The 23,148-nt window shown below is 49.6% G+C and overlaps 1 protein-coding gene and 1 long non-coding RNA gene across 4 annotated transcripts; one reads left to right on the top strand and one right to left on the bottom strand.

Moving 5' to 3' along the window:
- The first annotated feature begins 98 nt into the window (after positions 1–98).
- LAT (linker for activation of T cells) lies at positions 99–22,189 on the top strand. Of its 3 annotated transcripts, XM_084805348.1 has the most exons (14): positions 99–222; positions 939–1,080; positions 9,428–9,541; positions 10,423–10,450; positions 14,175–14,227; positions 15,328–15,370; positions 16,170–16,231; positions 16,578–16,604; positions 16,887–16,935; positions 17,572–17,630; positions 18,700–18,753; positions 19,558–19,611; positions 19,763–19,831; positions 20,054–20,712. In XM_084805348.1, the coding sequence occupies exons 3-13, from the start codon at positions 9,433–9,435 to the stop codon at positions 19,828–19,830; spliced, it is 606 nt and encodes a 201-aa protein (XP_084661474.1). In that variant the 5' UTR covers positions 99–222; positions 939–1,080; positions 9,428–9,432; the 3' UTR covers position 19,831; positions 20,054–20,712. The 3 variants fall into 3 exon arrangements, with proteins under 3 accessions (XP_084661474.1, XP_084661471.1, XP_084661472.1); XM_084805345.1 differs by lacking the exon at positions 99–222 and having other exon boundaries at positions 961–1,080; positions 9,324–9,541; positions 20,054–22,189; XM_084805346.1 differs by lacking the exon at positions 99–222 and having other exon boundaries at positions 995–1,080; positions 9,324–9,541; positions 10,423–11,206; positions 20,054–20,515.
- On the bottom strand, positions 18,751–22,786 carry LOC146341966 (uncharacterized). The gene is made up of 3 exons (XR_014783885.1): positions 22,706–22,786; positions 21,406–21,475; positions 18,751–18,823 (listed from the first exon to the last, which is right to left on the bottom strand). It is a non-coding gene; the product is annotated as an uncharacterized LOC146341966 (long non-coding RNA).
- Between the last annotated feature and the right edge of the window lie 362 nt (positions 22,787–23,148).

The raw sequence follows: 23,148 nt of genomic DNA, 5'->3' as shown, positions 1-23,148 counted from the left end.
GCTCTGCTTCGCCGTTGCTCCCCCTCCCCTGGAAACATAAAGCTTTCCTTCTCTTCCAAGCAGCACAGCTACAAGTTTCTCTTTCAAGCCCCCTAAGCTGCTGTTACTCAACTAGGAGAACCATCTACCACTACCGCTACGCGCTGGAGCCCAGCACCTTGCCTGAAAACCTGCCATTTAAATTGGCCACCAGGACTCCCATTACAGTGCACCCACAGAACCGTAAGAAAACTGGACTAGAACTGAGTCTACACCAGCTGAGAAGATGGGGTTGGGGGGTAAAAGGAGAGGCTCAGAGGATGCATTGAACAGTATCGCTGGACCTAATGAAGTCCCCCGGGCTACCTGTTAAAGAACAGTGCCCTAGCCTCCCACTTTGGGTTCACTCTGTCTTTGGCACACAAAGTCACCAACTTTGCAGATAAGTCCTCAAAGTTACTAGTCCATATTACTAGTGTGTGTGCACTTCAATATAAGTATCTTGGGTTAAAACATCTTGGAAAGGGGGGAAATCCTTGTCTAGTTGCATAGAGGTGCTTGATACTGGTCACAGGTGGTAATTTACAAGCATACTACTGAGTGATCCAGTCCATCATTCCAGGGCACTCCTGAGCATGCAATGATTCCGTTGGCAAGCATGCAGCCCTCTGAGTTACACCTGGCTTGCTGAAAAGTACAGGAGCCCCTTGGAACTGGGAGGAGGCTGATGATGCTGGCACAGGGATTTGTTGTGTTCTTGGGAGCCATCAAAGATCTAAAGAAGGCCTAGAGGTCCTCCTTGAAGCCTGGGTGTTTTTCCTCAAGCTTCTGAATGAGAGAGATGTTGTTGGTGTTTGTGCCTTCTCTCTCTCTCTCTCTCTCTCTCCCCCCCTTCCTCTCCCTTCCCCCCCTCCCCCCTCTCTCTCTCTCTCTCTTCCCACCCCCCTGTCATGTTTTAGTGCACCTGCCCTTCAACTTCCTGCTGGCGGCCGTGGCACTTCCTTCCTGCCCGAGCAATCAAACAGCAGCATCGTCTGTGCCAGAGAAGACCTCATCCAAGCGTGGTACTGGGAAGAGCCCCAGATGAGAGTTTGCACAGATGTGAGTTGGGGAAAGTGCAGGGGAGGGTTGTGGTGGGAACAGGAACATTTAGGGTCTGACCCCTGCCCTGGCACGGCTGTATCCTAGGCTGTCAGGTTATAGATCCGGTAGAGGGGCACAGTCCCAGGGGGCAGGACGTGTGCAGTGGATTGGGGCCAAGAGATGAGGAATTGGGAGGGGTGACGCAAGTAGCTGAGCCCAGGAGGAATTATGGGGTAGGTTGAGAAGATTTGTACAAATGTGGGCATAAATAATGGGTTTTTTCTACATTGTGCAAAGTGCTTCCCCCCCACACACACTGTGCATGCCTCCCACCCTCTCTCCTGATGCAATCTCTCTTTTCCTGTCTTGCTATTGCATTCTCTTGCACTCTGACTTATCCATCTCTTCAACTGGGTTTGGCTTGAAGAATATGGGGTGCAAGGACAGCAAGTTACATGACAGAGGAGGTTGGAATAAATGGAACAGAGTGCTGATCCGTCCATACAAAGTTCCCCCTTGGATTCAACCCTGGGGGTGGGGTGGATGTGGACCCCCTGACTCCTCCCCCTCCCTATTTTATATTTTTGCCTTTCTTCCTTCCAACCAGCTCCTGGAGTGGTGTCTGTGTCCGCCCTGTAACGGAGCCCATGGTTTGTGGTTGCCTTGGCCTCTTGCCGGGGCTCCAATCAAGTGGAGTAAAAGAAGGGAGGTGGCTGGGTGCATGGGGCTGGCGGTCTCAACTCTGGGCCTCTTTTAGGCCCTTTCTCAGCCCCCCTCCCCGTTACCAAATCGTTCTGGGTATTGGAGGGGATGTCTCGGCACCCTTTCTCTTCCCCGCCCCCCAAGCGCTGCTGTGCAAAGTCGCCTTGCAGCTGCAACGCCGCAGCTGCACATTCCCTCCCACGGCACCCACAACACAGAGCAAGGCTTTTGTTTGCAGGCGCCCAAATCCGGCTGTGGGTCGCTATTGCTGGCATGAGTCACCCCTGCTCCCACTTCTGTTCCCACACTCCTTTGCAGTGGGGAAGAAGGGGGCAAAGAGCCCCCTCCCAGAGAACTGAGGAGTTCTGGCACTCAGTTTTTAAAAGAAGAGCTTGTCTCCTGTGTGCAATGGGATTCAAGAGCCTTCCTGTGTTCCCCTTAGGAACACAGGAAGCTCCTTTAAAGCAGGCCAGACTTATTTGTCCTTCTCGCCCAGGATTGTCCATTCCAGCTTTCCACAACTCGGTGCTCTTCGGATGTACTACAACTCCCAGCATCCCTCAGCCAGCTTGACCAATGGTCAGTCAAAACATCCGGAGGGCCCCAGGTGGGGGAAGGCTGGAATTCAGTCTCTGGCACAACATTTGGGTGGTTGAGTTGTGTGAGGGGTTTATCCGGACTCCCCAGAGTGGTCGCCCCTTCCTTGGTATAAGGGGGCCCGGCTCAGTGGCGGAGCATGTGCTTTGTGTGCAAAAGGTCCCAGGTTCAGTTGCCAGCATCTCCAGTGGAAAGATCATGGAGCAGGTGACCTCGACATGGCCCCTTCTGGCTGGGAATGATGGGAGTCATATTCCAACACCTCTGGGGGGCACCAGGTTGTGGAAAGCTGGAATGGACAATCTTGGGCAAGAAGGAAAAGTAAGTCTGGCCTGGTTGAAAGGAGAGCTTCCCGTGTTCCTAAGGGGGATGCCTAATCGAACAAGGGCAGTTTTCACAGGTTAGGCCAGCATCCAAGCATGGCAGGGAAGGTCTGGAACTACTGGCTGATCTCCAGGTGATTTGCTGTAGATGAGCAAGGATTTCCGGCTCCCAATGGTCTGACAATTGCAAAAACAACAAAGGCTTCCCTCCCCTCGCTCCTAAATTAGACTGCTAAAATCAAGTAAGTTGGTGTGGGGGGGCGGGGGCAGCGGAGAGAAGTGGGAGTAAATTTCAAAATCCAAATTCGTGTTAATACCTTCATTAGGCCAATCAGAAGATCACACCAAAATGTGCAAGCTGTCGAGATCTCTTCAGGAGTGGATGGTGTGTGTGTGTGTGTGTGTGTGTGTGTGTGTGAGTATTTGTGTGCAAGCTCTGGTAAAGGTCGTGAAAACAAGTGGGCCACTGAGGTTGTGCTCGGAGAGGGGCCTTGTTCCTCAGTTCTATATACGCCTTTCTTAGGTGCCATTTTGCACATGGATCTAGTTGGTGGCACTCGGGTTCTAGTAGAAAACAAAGTAGATCCCGCAAGCCTAGTGTCTGCCCTGAGTATCTCTTTGCCCTTCCTTTGACCTTATCTGGAAAATTAAGCTAGCCCACAGCAAAGTTCTGTAGCCTTCCTACCTCGATGCACCTCTGTGAGTTGTTAATGGTAATAGTTCGTTCATGTCCTACCTTCCCTCTATGGAGCTCAAGATGGTGTACATGACTTTCCCGGGCAATCTCCCATCACTGGTCACTGGTTAGACCTAAACTTACTTAGCTTCAGCAAGGGTGCTTTCAGACCACACCTAACTGCCTGAAAAGGTGTGTGTGTGTAGGTGTAGGTGTAGGGGGTGGGTGGGGAAGAACAGGCTGTTTCTCACTTAGCAAGCTTCCCTGGCCGCTCCCCAACACGCTCACATTTGTGGCCAATCATCACACCATCACTCGAATCTAGAGTAATGTGTACTTTTTCATCATTGAGAATCACATCCACTTAAAATGTGCTGAGGATTGTAGCCTAGAGCCCTGTTTGTGTCCCGCTTGGAGGTCCCGTCCTGTCTAAATGCCTCCGTGAACCACCAACCCCAGCTCACGTGTGCCATTTTCTTGCTGCCTGGGCTTATGGAGATTCTTCTGCCACATGCAGTCATCTGTGGATTGGGTTGAATGGACATTAGGCTGTTTTGGTAGGAATGCCGCTCTTTGTTTCGCTCTCCCTTGCTATCGCCACTCTTCTTGTGCCTTGTTATGTGACTGCTCTAGGCAGTGCAGGGAGTGTCATCCCTGAAAGAGCTTCTTCCCCAAACCACACAGACACACACACACACACACTACTGATCTACTCCCCTACAGATGTGCAACTGCAAAGCAGTGTTGCATATGCTCAGAAGCTCACTCTCCATTCACACATAGCAATGGTGAGGCCTACAGGCCTGAGTGAACAGAGTGTTCACCCTAGAATGCTTCCCAGGTGCCGGCCCAAACATAGAGGCAAATTAAGCAACTGAGCGTGCCTGGGGGCCCAAAATCCCAGGGGCACCTGCCTAAACCTATGTAAATATCTTGGAGAGAGAACTTCTACTGACGCTTTGAGAGTTCTCCTTTTTTACAAAAATTAATGATTATTGGTGACATGGGGATTCTGACTCTGGGGTTAGTATTCAGTTTAGACCAGCTAATGTGGAGCACAAGAGCTTAGTTACGTTACTGAAATAAAGAGCTGTAAATGGGAATAAATGATGTAGACTTGTCTTGGGCAATATTATGTGCTATTTTGATGATACATTCCCAAATCCCACAGGGGGCAATATCTTTGTTAGGACCAGCCAAAACGTCACAAAATGTGCCAAGGGAAGGGCCGCAGCTCAAGGGTGGAGCGCCTGCTTTCCATGCAGGAGGCCCCAGGTTCAATCCCCAGCATCGCCAGGTAGAGGTAGGAAAAATGTCTACCCGAAACTCTGGAGAGGTGCTGCCAATCAGCGTCGACAGTACCGGGCTACATGAACCAAGGGCCTGACTCAGAAAAAGGCAGCTTCGTGTGTAAAATAGCAAGCGAGCTTTTGAGTCTGAGCATGTTTCGCTTAAGGCTGGTGATGGATACAAGCAATGGTTGGGTTTGACATTCTCAAAAATGGGGAACCAGCCAGTGTGTGTGTCCCAGCATCCCTAGGTGTAACCTGAAACTTGCTCAGCACCTTGTTGTTGTTGTTGCGCAGTCGTTCAGTTGTGTCCGACTCTTCGTGACCCCATGGACCATAGCACGCCAGGCCTTCCTGTCCTGCGCTCTCTCCTGGAGTGTGCTCAAGTCCATATTCATTGTATCGGTGATGCTGTCTAGCCATCTCATCCTGTGCCGTCCCCTTCTCCTTTTGCCTTCCATCTTTCCCAGCATCAGGGTCTTTTCCAGTGACTTTTCTCTTTGCATTTGGTGGCCAAAATATTTGAGCTTCAGCTTCAGTATCTGTCCTTCCAATGAGCAGTCAGGGTTGATTTCCTTTAGGATTGACTGATTTGACCAGGGGACTCGTAAGAGTCTTCTCCAGCACCACAGTTCGAAAGCATCAATTATTCAGCGCTCAGCCTTCCTTATAGTCCAGCTCTCACAGCCATAGGTTGCTACTGGGAAAACCATAGCTTTGATTATATGAATCTTTGTTGGCAAGGTGATGTCTCTGCTTCTTACTATGCTGTCTAGGTTTGCCATAGCTTTCCTCCCAAGGAGCAAACATCTTTTAATTTCATGGCTACAGTTACCGTCTGTGGTGATCTTGCAGCCCAAGAAAATAAAATCTGTCACAGCTTCCATTTCTTCCCCTTCTATATGCCAGGAAGTGATGGGGCCAGATGCCATGATCTTAGTTTTTTTAATGTTGAGTTTCAAACCAGCTTTTCCACTCTCCTCTTTCACCCTCAAGCTCAACACCTAGGAGAACCTAACTCAACTAAGTAATGGTGGCGTTTGGGTGTGCTCCTAGAGCCAGCACCATCTATGGAGGCACAGATGGCCCCCACAGCAAGGACTGTCATTGTCCAAGTTTGGTTGGTATGCCAGCTGCAGCCGTCCCTGGACAGGGATAGCCTGGCCACAGTGATCCATGCACTAGTAGCCTGAAGATCGGGCTACTGCAATGCACTTTGCGTGGGGCTGCCTGTGAGGTTGGCTCAGAAGCTGCAGCTAGTGCAAAACACCACGGCTCCGCTGCTGAGGGGGACAGCTTCCGGGAACATACTATACCAGCTCTGAAGTAGTTGCATTGGCTGCCAATAAGTTCCCGAGCCATGTTTAAGATGCACATACGAAGCTTTATATGTGCTTACGTATAAAGTCCTACATGGCTTAGGACCTGGATACCTGATGGAGCGCCTTCTCATTTATGTACCTGCCCGAGTATTAAGACTGAGTGGGGATGCCCTCTTGAGGATGCCACATTTGCCTGGAGTTCGATACACAGCACCCCAAGGGAGGGCATTTTCAATATGGGCGCGCGCGCGCGCACACACACACCCCCCACACACACACACACCGCTCCTTTATATATGGCCAGTACCAAGCCTTACAATTCTTTGGTGCCAGCTAAAGACCTAATTATACACCCTGGCTCTTGACTGAATTTGTTTTGCTGCACTGTGTAAACTGTTTATCTGTGTTACCATTTCTCCCCTCTTCGATTGTTTTTTTTGGTTGATGTTGTGTGATTTTATTGTGTTTTACTGGTTGTACCCCACTTTGGGATTATTTTATAATGAAAAGCAGGCGATACATTTAATAAATAATAAGATAGCCATCTCTTCCTATACTTTATCTTAAGTCTGTGAGCAATGCAAACTTTAAGGCAGGGACGGGCAATTTGTGGCCCTCCAGATATTTTGACCTACAGCTTCCATTAGCCTTAACCAGCATAGCCAATGTTGAGGGATGATGGGAATTGCAGGCCAAAACATCTGGAAGGCCACAAGTTGCCCACCCCTGCTTAAGGCTTTAACACCAAGCCAGATTATCTGTGTATGCTTTTTTTTTTTGCTTAATGTCCAGCCTGATGAAGAATACTGGAGAACTCTAAAGCTTGCTTGCTATCTGTGGAGGGGGGGAGGGGTTCCTTATGAGCCCACATGGCTGCCTTTGCTTTTAGAATATGATAAGACACAAGCAGAATTGGAATGCTCAAATTGCCTAAGTTAGTAAAAAAACACTTGTGCTTCCCAGAACCCTTTGCAATATTCAGGGGCTTGGCAAACGGGTGGCTGCAGAAGTGGGAGGATTCCCTGAAGCTAAACAGTTTGGAAATAATTATTCTAAGGCAGGCATGGGCCAGCTTCATGCCTGTGTGATCTGCTTTATTTTCTTGCTAGATCCCTGTAGTTCAGCAAATAGTGGCTGATGGGGCCGGGCTGATTTCCTGCATGCCGTGAGCCATAGGCTGGGATGGCCTACATGATGGGTACAAATCAACATCTGGTTTACTATAGAACAGGGATTCTAACAGCCTAAAATTGGGAGTAGGATGGGGGAGTCTTTTTGTTGTTGCTAGTCAAAGCAACTGGGAGTCAGAAACCTTGGCTAATCTACTTCAAATCATCTAACGATCTACAAGTAAATCCTAGTTTACCTTCTGCCCACCCCTGCTCTAATGCATTGACCAAAAGGATTGGATTTCGGAAGCTCCTTTCTCTCTACTTTAGGGGCGGGGAACTTTTTTTTTCCTGTCAAGGGCCAGATTTCTTTGGAGGGTAACCTGTTGGGGCAGCAGGCTAGATGGGTCTCCCATCTCTCTGTGTGTGCCACCCCTTTCCTGGAATATCTTTTCATCACCTTCTCTCTCCCCCTTCCCTCTCCCTCCCTTCCCCTCTCTACCCCCCTTCCCTCTCCCTCCCTTCCCCCAACAGGGTTCACAAGACATGATAAGCCAGGGCAGGTTGTGAGCCTTGTTAGTGTCAGCATGGCATACCATGACATGTGAACCAAGCACAGATGATTCAGTGTGGTTTGTTAACCATGCAGAAGCCACCCTGAGAGCCCATGGCTTGTTGGGTTGTTGAGGGTGGCTTGTCGTGACATCCGAACCTGGCAGCATGGCTTGTCCCAAGCTGCTACAGAGCTGCCTGGCAAGAGCAGCAAAAAAAGCCCATGCCGCTCCTTGCGATTTTGCCAGTGCCACCTTCCTCACTAGTGAGGCCTGCCCCTCCGCTGATGTGTAATAGGGAGAGGATGACATAGCCAAGTAGGTGTTACTACCCCCCCCCCACACACACACACACTTTGGTGTTCCTTTTTGGATAAATTATTTTTGTCATGGTTTTTTTCCCCCTTTTCAGTGCTTCTGAATTGTGCAAATGGGGTCATATTTTCTTCTAGTATTTTTTTTTTCCTGGTCCTTTGCAAGTGTGCACAGATAAGCCTCTGTGCAGTCTCGCCTTGTTGATTTTCTAGTATATCACCTACTCCACTTTGGGGCTTCCCTTAACAGTTGTAATATACAAGGAAATTGACAAGGTGATACTACACGTAGTGGGCAAGTGAATTTCCGCACTTGCAAAGGAGTGGGAAACAATAATTTTAAAAATTACGACCCTGTTTTGTACCTCCAAAGCACTGAGAAAATAATTTTTAAAAGGTGACAAACAAAGTAAGTTCTCTGGAAAGGGGTAGTGATTGGAGCAGGGAGGGGGCTGGGAACATTTCCCATTGTAGGTACAAGGATACAAGAGGGGTTGCCATGCAAAGGACACTGAGATACGTACAGGGACTGGACTGCGGGGGAAAGAAGCCATGCCACACCACCACGCACCCAACCGCCTGTTGGGAGTAATGTGGGTTGTTCAGTGAGCAACGAAACCAACTATCGCTTATTCTCAGGGTGGCTTAGCATGATGTGCAAACCATCCCGCTCCCTCCCTCCCTCCCTCCCTCCCTCCCTCCCTCCCTCCCTCCGTACCACACCTTCCTTTTCCCCCTACCTCTTGCTCCCTTCCTTTCTTTCTCCTTACCACTTCCTCTCTCTCTGTATCCTTCCTTCCTTTCTCTTTTCCTCTCCGTCTCTCTCTCTCTCTCTCTCTCTCTTTCTTTCTTTCTTTCTTTCTTTCTGTATCACCCCCTTCTTTTGCACCACCCCCTTTATCTATCTGCACAGTGGGAAGCCAGACAAGCGACAGTTTGCTCTGTCCAGAGGCCTGAACTGATCACTTGGCGATGGAGCCACAGAAGGAGCCCCAGCTCCTTCCGTGGCTCCATTTTTTTTCAGCTTGTCTTCCCTGCCCCGCTTCTGTCCTTCTGGACTCCCCCCACCTGCGTGAAATTAGGCTGAGGTCTGCAGGCAGCTCTCAGGTCGCAGGTTCCCCACCTCTGCTGTGCTTGCGAAGTTCCCATAGCGGCCACTTAGCCGATGACTTTTTTCTAGCAATTTGGCCAACCCAAGAGGCTACCCAACCACAATAAGAGATCCTAGCCTGTATCCCCCCCGCCCCTTACTCCTGCTTCTTTTCCTTGGACTTGCTGTAGGGCGGGATGTTCTTGGTTTTATCCACTGCGGTTTTATTTATTGCATCAGTTTTATCTGTTTAACACGCCAGTCACACAATGTGGCTCTTTCCCACAGGGCTGCTGATGTATTGCACTACCACTAGCCTGCTCGATGCTGTGTTTCACCCCAGAGCCTCCACCTGCCCCAAGTCCGCCATTCCTCCACTCTCCTCATTGCAGGTGGCATGGATGCCTTCCACACGGGTGACATCTTCTGGGTTTTGGCGCTGACGGTCCCTGTTCTGGTGGTTCTACTTGTGCTTTGTACTGACTGCCGGGACACGGAATTAGACAGTTAGGTCTCATCCTCCCTCTCTTCACCCTGCCCCTCCTCCTCAAACCAGGGGCTTTGCTAGGCTTGGCAGCCCCACATCTGTTTCTCAGGTGCCCGGATCTATCCCACAGAGCCCTGAGTGTCCACTGGGGCCCGTGGAAGGGTTTTTTTTCTCAGTTTAACTACGCTGCAGGTGGTGACTTTCAAGAGGGATTTTGCAGCTGGGGAGGGAAGGACTAGCCCCTCCCCTTCACACGTGCTGCAAGACACACACACCCAATCCCCCCCCCCCCAATGGCATAGCAATTAAGCTCAGAAAAAATGCTTCCATTGATGCCAAGGAGAAGTTTTTTTCTAAGTCCCAATCGCTAAACCACCCAGAGAGCTTTGGGTATTGTGTGGCATAGAAATGTGATAGAGAGATAGATATGGGGTGGGGGATTTCTGGGGGAATGCAGTTAGGAGAGCTAAGTCCCCCTGCTGCATGTTCTGCCCCCCCAACCCCAACCCCCCCTTGCATGGCAATTAAACTTAGGAAAAAATGTTCCATTGGTGCCAAAGGAAGCTTTATTTCTAAGCTTAATGGCTTGGGGTGGGTCCCCTAGACCTTTTAAGCGCCTAGCAACGCCCCTGCCCCCGCCTCAAACCTTCCCTTTCCTGAGGAACTGACACTTCCTGATTTCTCTATTTGTTACTCTTGTCTCTGTGAACCTACAGCAGGGGTGGGGAATGTGTGGCCCCCACAGGTAGTGTTGGATTTCAGCTCCCACTATCTCTGACAATTGGCTGTGCTGGCTGGGGCTGATGGGAACTGGAGTCCAACTCCCATCTGGGGGCCAGAGCTTCCCCGCCCCTGTGCCACAGAGTGTCTCTTAACTGATCTCTTTCTCTCTCTCAACAGCGCCACCTGTTGATGATTACCAGTACAAGTGAGTCCATCACTGTCTGTCTTGTCTTGGGGCAAAGTAGGCAGATGGGTGGAAAATCTGAACCAGGGCAGATTTGGAAAGCGGAGACATAGTCTATAGGCCAGATGCAGAGTGTGTGTGTGTGTGTGTGTGTGAGAGAGAGAGAGAGAGAGAGAAATAAGGAGCTCGCTACATCTTCACGTGTTTGAGTATACTAGTGCTCTCATTTTATTTCTTACTGTAAAGGTAATTCTTAGTCAGTGTAACACAGATATGAGCTATATAGTGGTAGGGCACATTCATATTATTTAGAAGTGGAATTGTATACTGAATCAAGCGACATGTAACTATTGCAAGGGTCTCGCTAATTTAAGTCTTCTTTGTGAACTGCCCAGAAAGCTTCAGCTATTAGGTGGTATATAAATCGGTGTACGTAGGCACTGGTGTACACAGGCATACTGCCTCTGATGCTGGAGGTAGCACATAGCCATCAGGACTAGTAGCCGTTCATACCCTTCTCCGTGAATTTGTCTAACCCCCTTTTAAAGCCATCCATATTGGTGGCCATCACTACATCTTCTCTCTCGTGTAATTGTTACTTGAGCCCTTTTCCAGATGAGCTGGTTTGGTGATGCATCAAGTTGCCCTGATGAGTGCTCCGACGCATGCTGAGAGCTTGTGACTCGGCTGCCCGCGATATATCGTCGGAGTCCCTTTTCTTTTCCTGGGTGTGTGTGTTTGGAGTGAGAATCTGAACATGCACTGGCCCGTTCCCAGGTTGGCCTCAATGTCTGTGTGTGAAACTGTCCAGAGTTATAACCCGGGAACCACCTCGTCAGGCCGGGCCCAGGAACTGTCTTGATGTCGATGGCTAGACAGAAACACAGTGGCAAAGGACCCTAGAAATGTGCATGGCCACAACTCGACTGTGGAATGGGGGTCATGGCTGTCAATCCTGAATTTGATTGCAAGCACAAGCCAGCTTTGCCCAAACAGCAAGTGAAGTGGGCAAATTAATTCTGGACTGTGCAGAATCCACAGTGCCAGTTTGGGATTGCCTGGCTGAATGGCCCTCCGTAGCAGGGCAGAAATCCCTCCCCACACACAAAACCAGCATACTGGATAGCAGCAGTGGCGTAGTGGAGGCAGGGCGCACAGGGACAGGGTGCCGGCACTTTTGATTAGCAGGGCTGCCGGTGTCATCTGCCAGCCTGCTCAGCATTTTGTGTTCCCTCTGAACTTAGCTGAAGTTCTCACAGCAGCTGGGGAGAAATGAATTTTGCCTGCAACAATATATTGTTCCTTGTTGTAATGTAAAGTATTTTGGGGTGGGTTAATCTTGAATGAGCAGTTAAGAGCTGTTAGCTTTACAGAATACCTGCTTCTTGCAGATGAAAACTCCGGGAGCTGGTTTCTTGATATGGAGCAACACAGCTGCCTGCAATTTTTGACTCGGGGTGTGTGTGTGTGGGGGGGGGGGGCTGTGATGATGAGTACCTGCACTTCAACCCTCACCACTGGATAGAAGGAGAATGCTTCTTTTCTTTTCGACTAGAACGAAAAAGATTAGAAGGAGAAAGCTGAATTGCAGTGCTTTCCTTGTCCAATGTTCTGTATGCATGGATTTCTTTTAACTATGAGAAGCACTCCACTATGTGCTTTCCCTTCCTAGTCTTAAAGTGGGACAGTCCAGGAACAGGGCTTTTTACTTCATCTGCTGTTCACTTGAGCTGCTGTTTGAATCAGTGGATCTGAACTTCCCTTTAAAGAAAATAGACCCTCCTTGGTGTTAGGGTGGCCGTGTGCCCTACTTTACAGAGGATAGTCCTCCGTTTGAAGGGCTGTCCCCTCCAAGTCTGGTTTCAACATAAAGAACCATAAGAAGGGAGAACGGCTGGGGCCTAGAAGTTAGCCATCACGAGCTATCACCTGGACAGCTGACTGAGCAGGCACACAGGTCACCTGGTCAGTCTTCCCCTCTAGGGTGAGATGTATTGTATTTCTATTGAAAGGACAGTTATTATTTCTGCATTTGCATCAATACCTATAAATTAGTGTATGTAAATCTCTACCCTCTTGTGGCCTTTTTTGGAGATGCATTTCCTCTTTTTTGGCAATGTGTATGCAGCCACCCTGCTCCACTTCCTCTACAGTGTGTGGCTTGGCTCACTTCCTTGAGTCACAGCCTCAGTGGGCTTGCTCTGGGATCACCTTTCTCTTGTGGTTGTGGTATAGTGCGTAGCCTGGATTGCATAGTCGGGGAATAATTCCTTGTGGCAGCCATTTAGCCTGCAACAGGGATCAGTCAATGAGCCCTATAATAATTCTAACTACTGCAGTCTAGCAGCCACAGGAATAGGGTTGCCAGCTTCTGAATTTATAAAAAAAAGTTCTGGTATCCTCGGCAAAAGGCCACTGAGCACAGGCAGAATGTCTTTTCTCTGTTCAGGGAAACGGTGTCTGCATATATAGTAACAAAGTGTGTGTGTCTGTGTCTGTGTGCATGTGCATGTATACACACAGAAGTTACTTTGTCCCAATAGAAAAGGGCAAATCATGGTTGCAATTAATGTTCTTCCAAGGACATTCAGTTTAAACACAGGCACAGTATCTTGCTGTGGTAACTTTTAAACTTGTTTTTTTAAAGTATACATTTCCCAAGGTCATGAAACATAAGTGGTACGCAAAGGCCAAGTTTTGATTCAATGACAGAAGAAAAAATTGGTAGTGGTGTTGGCATAGTAGCATTAAGGTGCCCTTTTGAACAATGGAGGTCCCCATCTCCCCTAGCACTAATGGTGTAAGGGGTGTATGTGAGTCTGCAGCTGTGGGTTAGGTAGGCCGGGGTGGGCAGAAGGTAGATCTCCATATTTTGGGGACAACTCCCAGAAGCTCTTGCCAGCTTGGCCAATGGTCAGGAATGCTAGGAGTTGAAGTCCAAAACATCTGGAGATCTACTTTCTGCCCACCACTAAGGTAGAGTTATGTTGGAAGAGAACTGGGAGAAGGGACATAGCTCAGTGTTGGAGATGTGCTTTGAAGCAGAAGGTCTCAGGTTCAATCCCTGGCATCTCCAGGTAAGGCTAAAAAAGACTCCTGTTTCAAAGCCTAGAAAGGTGCTGCCAGTTAGTATAAACTGGAGGTGCAGAACCTCAGGCTAGTGGGCCAAGGGTCCCATTCTGGCCCTCCGAGGCTCCCCAGATGTCCACGCCCCCTTCCCCCAGCCCGTTTCCCACACCCACCCAATCAGGGCTTCCCTGGCTTTTGTGCATCCTGCCATTCTAAAAGGTTGCAATGCCCCTCCTAAGGCAGAGGTACTGGCAGTAAGAGATTTAAGCCAAAACAGGCTGGTATTTTGGGTGTTTTGGCCACACCTGCTTTGCCTTTGGCCCCACCCACCACTGGAATGCGGCCTGGAGAGCTCCTCCAAAATGGAATAGGGCCCTGAGGTGAAAGAGGTTCAACACCCCTGGCGTGGACATTCCTGAGCGAGGTGGGCCTTCACCTTTGTCAACTGCCCAGACAGCTTTGGCGATTGGGCGGTATAGAAATGTAATGAATTAAATGGGCAAATAGTCTGACTCAGTATAAAGCAGCTTCCAGCATCCCACCCAAAGTTCTGGAGAGGGAGGGGATTGTGGTGGAGGTTGCTGGTGAGCGCAGGTTGCGGGTGGGAAGCAGCTATGACATCTGACAAGCAGACCAGGAAATGGGCTCTGATTGATCTTTATTCTTCTTTGCGCAGGCCCTCAACTAGTGCCCGTCCTCAGACATTCAGGGTGCTGAGACGTCCTCCCTGTGAGTAGCTGTCCCTTCGGTCCCATTTCGACGTCGAGCTTTTAAAGAAATACTGAAGTTTCCCAGCCTCGTTCTCATACTCCCATCTGCTTCCTTTTTGTACCCATGGCTGAAGTCTCTCCAAAGTTGATGTAGCAATGTGATGGCCCATCCAGGAACCAGTCACCCTGCACCCACGATCCATCATTATTTGGCGCGCGCACACACACACACACTGCAAAGCACTGTGCAATAATCTCACTGGGTGCCAGCATATGGTACTCCACACTTGATGAAAAGTCAGTCCACACTGTCCTCTCTCTTCCCCACCCCCAACCAAGATCTATTCCCAAGAAGCTGAATCCAACATCCACTGTTGCATTCAGTGCCCTTCTGTCGCCCCCACCTGCACTCCTGCAGCAGAGTGGCGCGCACACACATCTCTGCTTACACCTATCCAACAGCATCCATTGTAGGAAATATTCTAAAAACAAAGCCCCCTATGTTTGGATCTAGAGTTAAGTTAGTTGCACTTAGTTGCCCTTAAAATCAATGGGACAAGTTAGTCATGACGTAAGTCCCATTGCTTTCAGTGGGAACCAAGTACAGCTAACTTAGTCTGGACCCAACCTATGGGATTAGAAGAATGGTTTCCCTAAGCCAGGGGTGGGCAAGCAGCAGCCCTCATCCTGCACTCAGTTCAGACCTCTGGCAAGAGTGATCTGTCCATTCCCTGGTAGCCCACTGTGCCTGGAGGAAAAGGGGAGCGGGGGAGAGGAAAAGTGGGTGGCTGGCTGGCGGGGGCGGGGGGTGACACTTTTGCCTCTGACCTCGCTCACCCCTGACGTGTGGCCCCTGACAGATTACCCAAGAGGGAATGCTGCCCTCGACAGGAAAAAAAGGTTGCCCACCCCTGCCACCCCTGCCACCCCCTCGGTCAGCTTCCAACCTGTACCTTTAATATAACTTGAGGTTGGCTGAGCCCACCATTTCCTTCACCCCAGGTGGGTGCTGCTGGTTCTTTTGGGCATGGGAGGTGAGCAGGAAGCTGGCATCCTGCCCAGTTCTACCAGTGATGGTGTCCTTTTTTCTCCCCCGACTGTCCTGCTTTGATCTTGCAGCTCCACCTTGGTCTGCCATCCAATCCCAGCCAGACTTGCGGAGGTGAGCAAACCCTGAACATTAGTGAGCTGCTTGTGGAGCTACTCTCGCTCCCACACTACTATACGAGTGTGCAAGTGTGTTTCTGTGAGTGAGTAACAAGCCTTGTCCTCCAATCTGTCTGCTCTGCTCACAGGTTTCTTTGTCTGTGTGAATACAAGAACATTGATCTGCTCCAGCAGGACACAGTAAAAACTATGTCCCAGCCTTCCGCAACCTGGTGCCCTCCAGATGTGTTAGACTGCAACTCCCATAACTCTGGGAATTATGGGAGTTGCCATTCAACACATCTGGAGGACACTGGGTTGGGGAAGGCTGCTGTACGCAGTGGTGTAGTGGTCCATTTTGAAGTGCAGGCACTCATCATGACAGTCACCATAGCCGCACCTCCGCAAGGAGAGTCCAAATTTCACTCAGCTGCATTGATGCCTTGATTCATCCATCCATTTCTCTCTCTGTGTGCGCGCGTGCGTGTATGTATGTATGTGTATTATATATGCCTTCCGTAAAGCTAATGGGTCTTGATTACCCATTTAAGCCCAGCCCCCCGCCCCGTATTTTGCATTATAACAAGGATAGTTCACAACAATATATTTTTGTTGGGGAAATCCATTTCCCCTCCAACTACTGTGAGGACTGCATCTAAACTCAGAGGAAACAGAGAAGCTGGGTGTGGGAGCTGGCAGGCAGCAGTCCAACCCATCTGGAGGGCACCAGGTTGAAGAAGGCTCTGCTAGGTCAACAGCTGTACTAGCACTTTCACGCAAGTATTAACCCCTTTCCTCCTATTTACTCACTGCAGATGCCCCCCATACAGTCTCTCCGGTCAATCAGCATCATTCATCAAAGTTGAAGGGGACAATGGTGAGTCGCAAAATGAATAGGGATGCAGATTTGGGCAGCAAAGGGTGCAGTGGGGCCTCCCTTCCTGGAAAATTGTCCCTGCCATGGCTGCTGAGGGTTGGAAGTGCCACCTGCTGGAATAAATGACTTGGAAAATCTGGTTCTATGAAACAGAATATGGACAGAGGGCAAAAGGCACATGTTGTAGGCCAGCCTTCCCCAGCTGCTGGCTGGGAACTATGGGAATTGTAGTCCAACACATCTGAAGGACACCAGTTTGGGGAAGGCTGCTGTAGGCATTTGGTGGGCTTAATCAGTGACCTCCTTTTCTCCTCTCTCTTTTTCTTTTTGGTATACCCCTTCTCAGAAAGTGTTCCCAGCTATGAAAATGAAGGTGAGTAGCAGCAGGAATTATGGGTCTCCCCCACCCCATTTCTCTAGAATACGCAGCATGGCTCACTTGCGTGAGACATCTGGGGTGACTGGCTCTGCGGGCACCTTTTCTGCCATGCTCTTGACTCCAGCCATGACACACTGTGGGCTGAATTCTGTAGGCTGGGCTGTGAGCTGCCTTAAAGCTGGGGTTCCATGTGATGACATTTTATGGGGGCCTTCCAACTTGCACACTTTGAAAGGGTGCGTGTGATGACTCTTCTTTTGGTCTCTGTGCTTCCAGAGCAGGTCTGCGTCACGGATGATGATGAGAATTATTTCCCTGGATACATGTAAGTCTTGGGGATCAGGGGACAAGCCTCTTCAGGTCAGCCTAATGCAGCTAGGGATATCAGAGGAATCTCGTTGCGGGCTGGAGCTTGACAAGCTTTTCGTTGTCTCCTTTGGACTTCCGCCAGCTGGCCCAATAGGCAGAGGGGAACGTTGCGTCATGAGAGGGTGGACACGAGGAGCGGTGTTGGCTAAACATGTCTCCATTGTCTGCCACTGCACTTTGCTGAGCACGGGAGCAGGGAAAGGTGTGGGGAGCAAGCCTCTGCTCATTCGCTGCCCCGCACCTACGCAGCGGATGACATTCAGTTCTACTTGCGGGCCTCCGCTCACCAAGCCCCGAACTGGTGCTGTTTGCCCCATGAAAGTGTGTTTTCTTTAAATGTATACATCGCTTTACTGGCTACGCGTGCCATGGGAGGAGCAAACCCGAATGCATGAAAATCCAGATTTAAACAGAATTAACTCAGAAAGCATCTCCGTGTAGATGGAGCCTAGCAGTGTTGATCCTTGACCCTGGAGATCTGCTGCCAGACAAAACCAATGATGCTGGGTAACCATGAGCCACTGGGTCTTACTTGCTATACCGCAACTGCTTAGCTGTCCAATCTAAGCGGGTCTCCCTTCTCCCCCAACAGCGAGGTGCTGCCTGACATTCCACTTACAGATCAGAGAAATGAGGGCCATGCTTCCTCAGGTGAGTCGGCAGCAGGGATGTCTCCCCGCACCCTGGCGTCAGGGCTGTGATGCCCTCTTCAAGGGTGCTGGGTTAACCTGCTTCTTTCTGGCCTCTAAAAACTTCTCACCTAAATGAGAGAATAAATTGGGGTACAACTGGGGAGGGCCAGCGTTTTTTTAGCATCTGCCTGACATTTCGCTGCTCGCTACCCTGCCTTCAGATTTGTTTCCAAACCATATGGTGGGATTTCTAAATCCTTTGTCTTTGCAGGCCCAATACTTTTCCTGTCTTCCTCCATGCCCCCAGCTTCCTCATTAGAAAGAAGACGGCCCCAGTCGGGATGTTCTATAGCAGGCACTCCCAAACCCTGTGCCGGGGCGTGCTTGTGTAGAGCTGTGTAAAGCCCCTAGAACAGCCTTCCCCTACAACTCCCATCAGCCCCAGCTAGCATGGGCAATGGTCAGGAATTCCGGGAATTGTAGTCCAAAATGTCTGGAAGGTACCATGTTGGGGAGGGCTGCCCTAGAAATACTGAAAGGCTGTGGTAAGCCCAAAGCATCTATTCATGAATCTTTGCATGAGTCCATGCGATGGGCTATTCCCCCACTCCACCATTTCCTTCAAAGAGCTTAAGACAGTCTACATAGCTTTCTGCCCCACCCCCAACCATACACTTTTATTCTCACAAAAACCTTGTGGGGTAGGTTAGGATGTGAGATGGCGACTAGCCCAAAATCATGCCAGCAACTGACATGACTGAGTGGAGAGTTGAGCCTGGGTCTCTTCAGGCCTGGCTAGCTGGGGATGATGGGGTTTAGCTTTAGCACAGGGGTGGCTGGGGATGATGGTGCTTGTAGTCCAACACATCTGGCACGTGCTTGGTTGGGAAAGCTGCTCTAACCCCTGTGCCGTTCTTCTGAATTGTTTCTGGCAATGAGGTATGTCTGTATCGGTGACAAGGAATACAGTAACACAAGCGATGGCTAGATCTTATTCTTTTTGCAACATAAAACATCAGCCTGTTCCAAAACATCTCTTGCATCCTCATCGTACCCACCCACCCAAACACCCATGTTTTCTCTTGCAGATTCCATCGTGGACCAGTATGAGAACATGCCAGAGTCTCAGCGGCATTCGCTCGGTGAGTGGGGGAAGCTGATGAGTGGGGCGGGCGTGGCTAGCAAACATGTCACGAGGTGCTGAGGTTGTGTCTGAAAGGAAACCAACAGCAGCGGCAGATGGAAGAATGGATTCCATTCCAGTCAGGAGAACACATTCTTGGCTGCTGCCCTACGTTGTTGTTGTATAGACTAGAGGATAACTTGCATACCTCCTGCAAACAACCGACTTTCTCCAGGCATAGAAGACGAACACCTAGATTTGGGTTCCAAAGAGCTGCTGCAGGCAGAGCTTAATGGGAGTTCAGTAGAGGTCGGGTCTAGAAGTGTCCAGGCTGGATGGGGATTTTGAAATGGGGTTTTGTTCATCAAGTGACCTCTTCTATCCTTCATACCAGCCTTCCCTGACCTGGGTCTCTCCAGATGTGTTGGACTACAGCTCCCAACAAGCCAGTCACTGTGGGCAATGGTCAGGGATGATGGGAGCTAGGAACCTACGAAGCTGCCTTTTTCTGAGTCAGGCCCTTCATCCATCTAGCCCAGTATTGTCAACACTTACTGCAGGGGCTCTCCAGGGTTTCAGGCAGGATTCTTTCCAGCCCTACCTGGAGAAGCCGGGAATTGAACCTACGCCCTTCTGCACACAAAGCAGGTGCTCTCCACTGAGCTACGGTTCCTTCCATTGTCGGTCAAAGCATCTGGAAGGGCCAAGCTTGTGGAAGGCTGCTCTGCACTATGCTGATGTTGCTTTGATGTGGGAAGAGGCACTGATGTTGTGCCTCACAGCCTTAAATGTGACTCTCCCATTTTTCCTCTCCTCACCACAGGCGAATACGTCAACGTACTAGAACCAGAGGCAACCATCTTAGATCCTTGTTTTGGTGAGTGAGGCAAACCTACAGTAGGAGCCAGGGAGGAAATATTTCCTTTCAGCAAAACAATCTGTCTGGCTAAATGCCTGAAGGCTCTGAGAGAGGAGAGGGCAAATTTCCCCCCTCCCCTAACCTTACACCATCTTCCATCTTCCCACAGTTGGCACCAGTGACCGTGAAAGTGAAGATGACACTCCAGACTATGAGAATGTCTGCCCCGGACTTTGAGGTACCTAGACTCTGGGAAAGGGATGGAGGAGGGTTTAACCTGTGACAGGGGACAACCCTGGAGTGTGTGTGTGTGTGTGTGTGTGTGTGTGTGTGAATACCAGCAATTCCCTCTGGCAAGTTTTTTAGGAATAAGAAGAGTGCCTCTGAGCATGTGTAGAGTCTTAACTGCCATGTCTTTTCTCTCTCTCTCTCTCTCTCTCTCTCTCTCTCTCTCCCCTAGGTTGGAAGGTTCATTTCAAGGCAGCATTCCTTGGTGGCTCCAAGCATCCCCGTTTGGGATGGATCTCCACTGACTTTGTTGACCTGAGGACACCTTCTCCCCCAGTCACCCCAAATGTCATCATAACTTATTGCCCTCCTTTGCACTTTGGCTGACGCATCCTGAGAATTTCCCACAATCCTTGGCATCAAGATTCAGAAGCTCAATGGTCCAAGTAGATCTGGCCTCCCATCCCTCCCCCTTCCCACAGCAATCTGGGTTCTTTGGCTAAATTCTCTGAGTCTCTCGGGTTAAATAAAGAACCAGGAATCCCATCATCATTGTGCTTGGGGGTGGGTGGGGGGAATTTGTGCAGAGCTGGGAGGCTTGGATTGGCTCAGTGAAGGGTAGCAAGAGTCTTGTTGGATCAGGTGAACGGCTGAGTCATGGCAATTGTGATAAACCCTAAGATGGGATGGATCTGACACTTGGTTTCTCCTGAAATGGAATTGAATGTTGTGTGCTCCCCATTCCCCCAAGCAGTGTGGAGGTGGGGGTGGACAACAGTGCTACCTGGGGTCTGGTTTCTTGGGATGAGAGGACTGGAGGCATATGGTGCATTTTGTAATACCTGCTATGTTACAGCTATGTATAAATAGAGTGTAAGTGGAGACAACAGCAGACATGCCTCCACGTTTGCTCCCTTGCATCAGGTAGCAAATTGCCTTGCACAACATCACGCTATTGGTTCATTTAGCCCAGTATTTTCTACTCTTGACTGGCTAGCAGATCTTACTCTGTTCTGCTCTTAGGCAGAAGTCTTCCCCATCGACTGCCACCTGACCCCTCTAACTGGGATGGAAGCTGGGACCTTCCACATGCAAAGTGTGTGCTCTACCCCTGAGCTACAGGCTCTCTGCAGAAAGAGACTTTTCACCCTCTGCTGCCTTCAGCTAATTTTTGCATCACTCTCGTCCAAGCTGCAAGCAGGCCTCCCCTTCCCACATGCCCCATAGCCAGGAAACAATCTATTTGCTCCCATCTATTACTTGCGGGTATGCCTAGTGCTAGTAAGCCAGCTAGGGGAGGAATTCCTAGCTCCAATATACCTGCAAAAATATGGGTCCATGCTCCCATCTGAATGGGAGGGTTCCCCACCACCATGTTCCCACTTGTATGGTTCAGGAGTTCAGCTTTTCTAACATACTTCTATCTCCCTTTGCCATCACTGCTTCAGCTACTGTGGATGTGCTGCTTAGTTCCCCTGTTCTTAAAATGCATATGAATAAGGCAGGAGTACATTGTATCCCTAAGACTCTCTGCTTCTGTTCATAATACCCACCACAGAGGCTTTCACCAGAAGCATTCATTACCTCTTTAGGACTGCAAAGCAGGAACATGTTGATCCTACAATACAGCAGAAGGTGGCCACTTAATGCATCACTAAAAAAGAGGACCAGAGATGGTACAGATTTGCATGTAATTTGTGTATGCTAATTCATAGAGAGGTTGAAATTTAGAAATACTGTAATTGAAATGGGAATATAATCAGCGTACTGTATTGATGGCACATCAAGGCAGGATTCTGGGGGTAGACATCCATGGCCCTAATTGGCAGAATATGCAGAAGGGCTCCCAAATGCAGTAGGGTTGGCTTATACTTTGAAGTGAGTAACACACATTACCGTGGAAAGAGCACCCCACACCCCAAGTAAGACGATTTAAGTCTAGAGTCTAAAATTACCTAATTGCACCACCAAAATTCAATGTATTGTGCCAGGTACGGGGGAACTATTCTGGGGGCTGCAATGAGCCCCTATTATTGCAAGTCTTCTGACATTTATTGTGATGTGTTACATTTTAATCCCACGTTTGGGTGTAATGGCCTTCCAGGGGCCCCTCTTGGATAGTAGTGCATATTACTTCAAAATGTAGTAAGCCAGCCATGCTGTGGAGACCCTCCTGCTTTTTCTGCTGAATAGAGCCCTGGACTTCTGCCTCAAAGTCCTACCCTGACAGCACCACTGGTGAAGAGGATGATAGCGTCAAGAGCAACAGATGTGGACAGGTGTGTGGTGTTTTTTTTAAAGATCCACCCAAGGGAAGAGACTAATCTGGATTCTGAAGATGGAGCAATAGATGTGAATAAATTTGGTCATTAAGGAAGCAGCTTTACTTTTGTTTAGAATGAGGGACAGTGGTAGGGTGTAAATTTTTGCAAGAGGGAGAACCAGGTAGGAGAGCATCACCCTATGCTCCAGCCTTCCCCAACCTGGCTGGCTGGGAATGATGGGAGTTGCAGTCCAACACATCTGGAAGGCACCAGGTTGGGGAAGGCTGCTCTACTCCAAAAGCCTCTTTTGTATACTGCCTTTCAGCCCTCAAAAGCCTCCCTCCCCAGGGAGCATACATAATTAAACCATCAGCATATTAAAGCAAGCCAATAAAACAAATCTATAAGCAGCCCCCAAAAACTAAAGCCTAGCCTGGCTTTTCCCAACCTGGCGCCCTCCAGATATGGACTTCAACTCCCATTAGCCTCAGCAAGCATGGCTAATGGGGAGGAATCTTGGGAGTTGTAGTCCAAAACATCTGGAGGGCGCCAGATTGACGAAGGCTGGCTGAGCAGAATATAAAGGCCTTGACTGACGTATCAGGTCAAGTGGAACACACCTGTCCACTTCGCTGCAAAAGGAGCAAGCCAGGGCCTTCTATCTTCACTCTTCCTTGGATTCAGAAAAAGCTCCAGAGTCAGTGCTGGTTGTCATTTTTTGGATGAGTGTAACAGGCCCGTCTTCCCACCTACCCATCTTCATCTGCCTCCATGCAGTTCATGGGGAGCCCTTCTAATTAGAAAGGGTTGGGAGACGCTGTGGATGGAAGAAGTGACTTGTGCCACCGCCCCTCTTAATCTCTTCTTCCACATGTTTTGCAAGCACAGGCTAACACAAAATAAACAGGATAATGGGTGGAGATACCCCAATTTAAACAGATAGAGGGGCGAGATCGCTGGGGCAGTGCCAGACAGGCGCCAACACCCTGTTATCTTGGGATGCTGCCGGAGGGTACCAAGGTGCCCCTGCTATTGGCCGTCTCTGCTGATAATACACGTAGAC

This window comes from Heloderma suspectum, chromosome 6, assembly GCF_057233095.1.
Source record: "Heloderma suspectum isolate Gila_16-S chromosome 6, 16-S_ref, whole genome shotgun sequence".
In the NCBI taxonomy this organism is placed as follows: domain Eukaryota; kingdom Metazoa; phylum Chordata; class Lepidosauria; order Squamata; family Helodermatidae; genus Heloderma; species Heloderma suspectum.
This window is presented reverse-complemented; position numbering and strand designations above follow the sequence as displayed.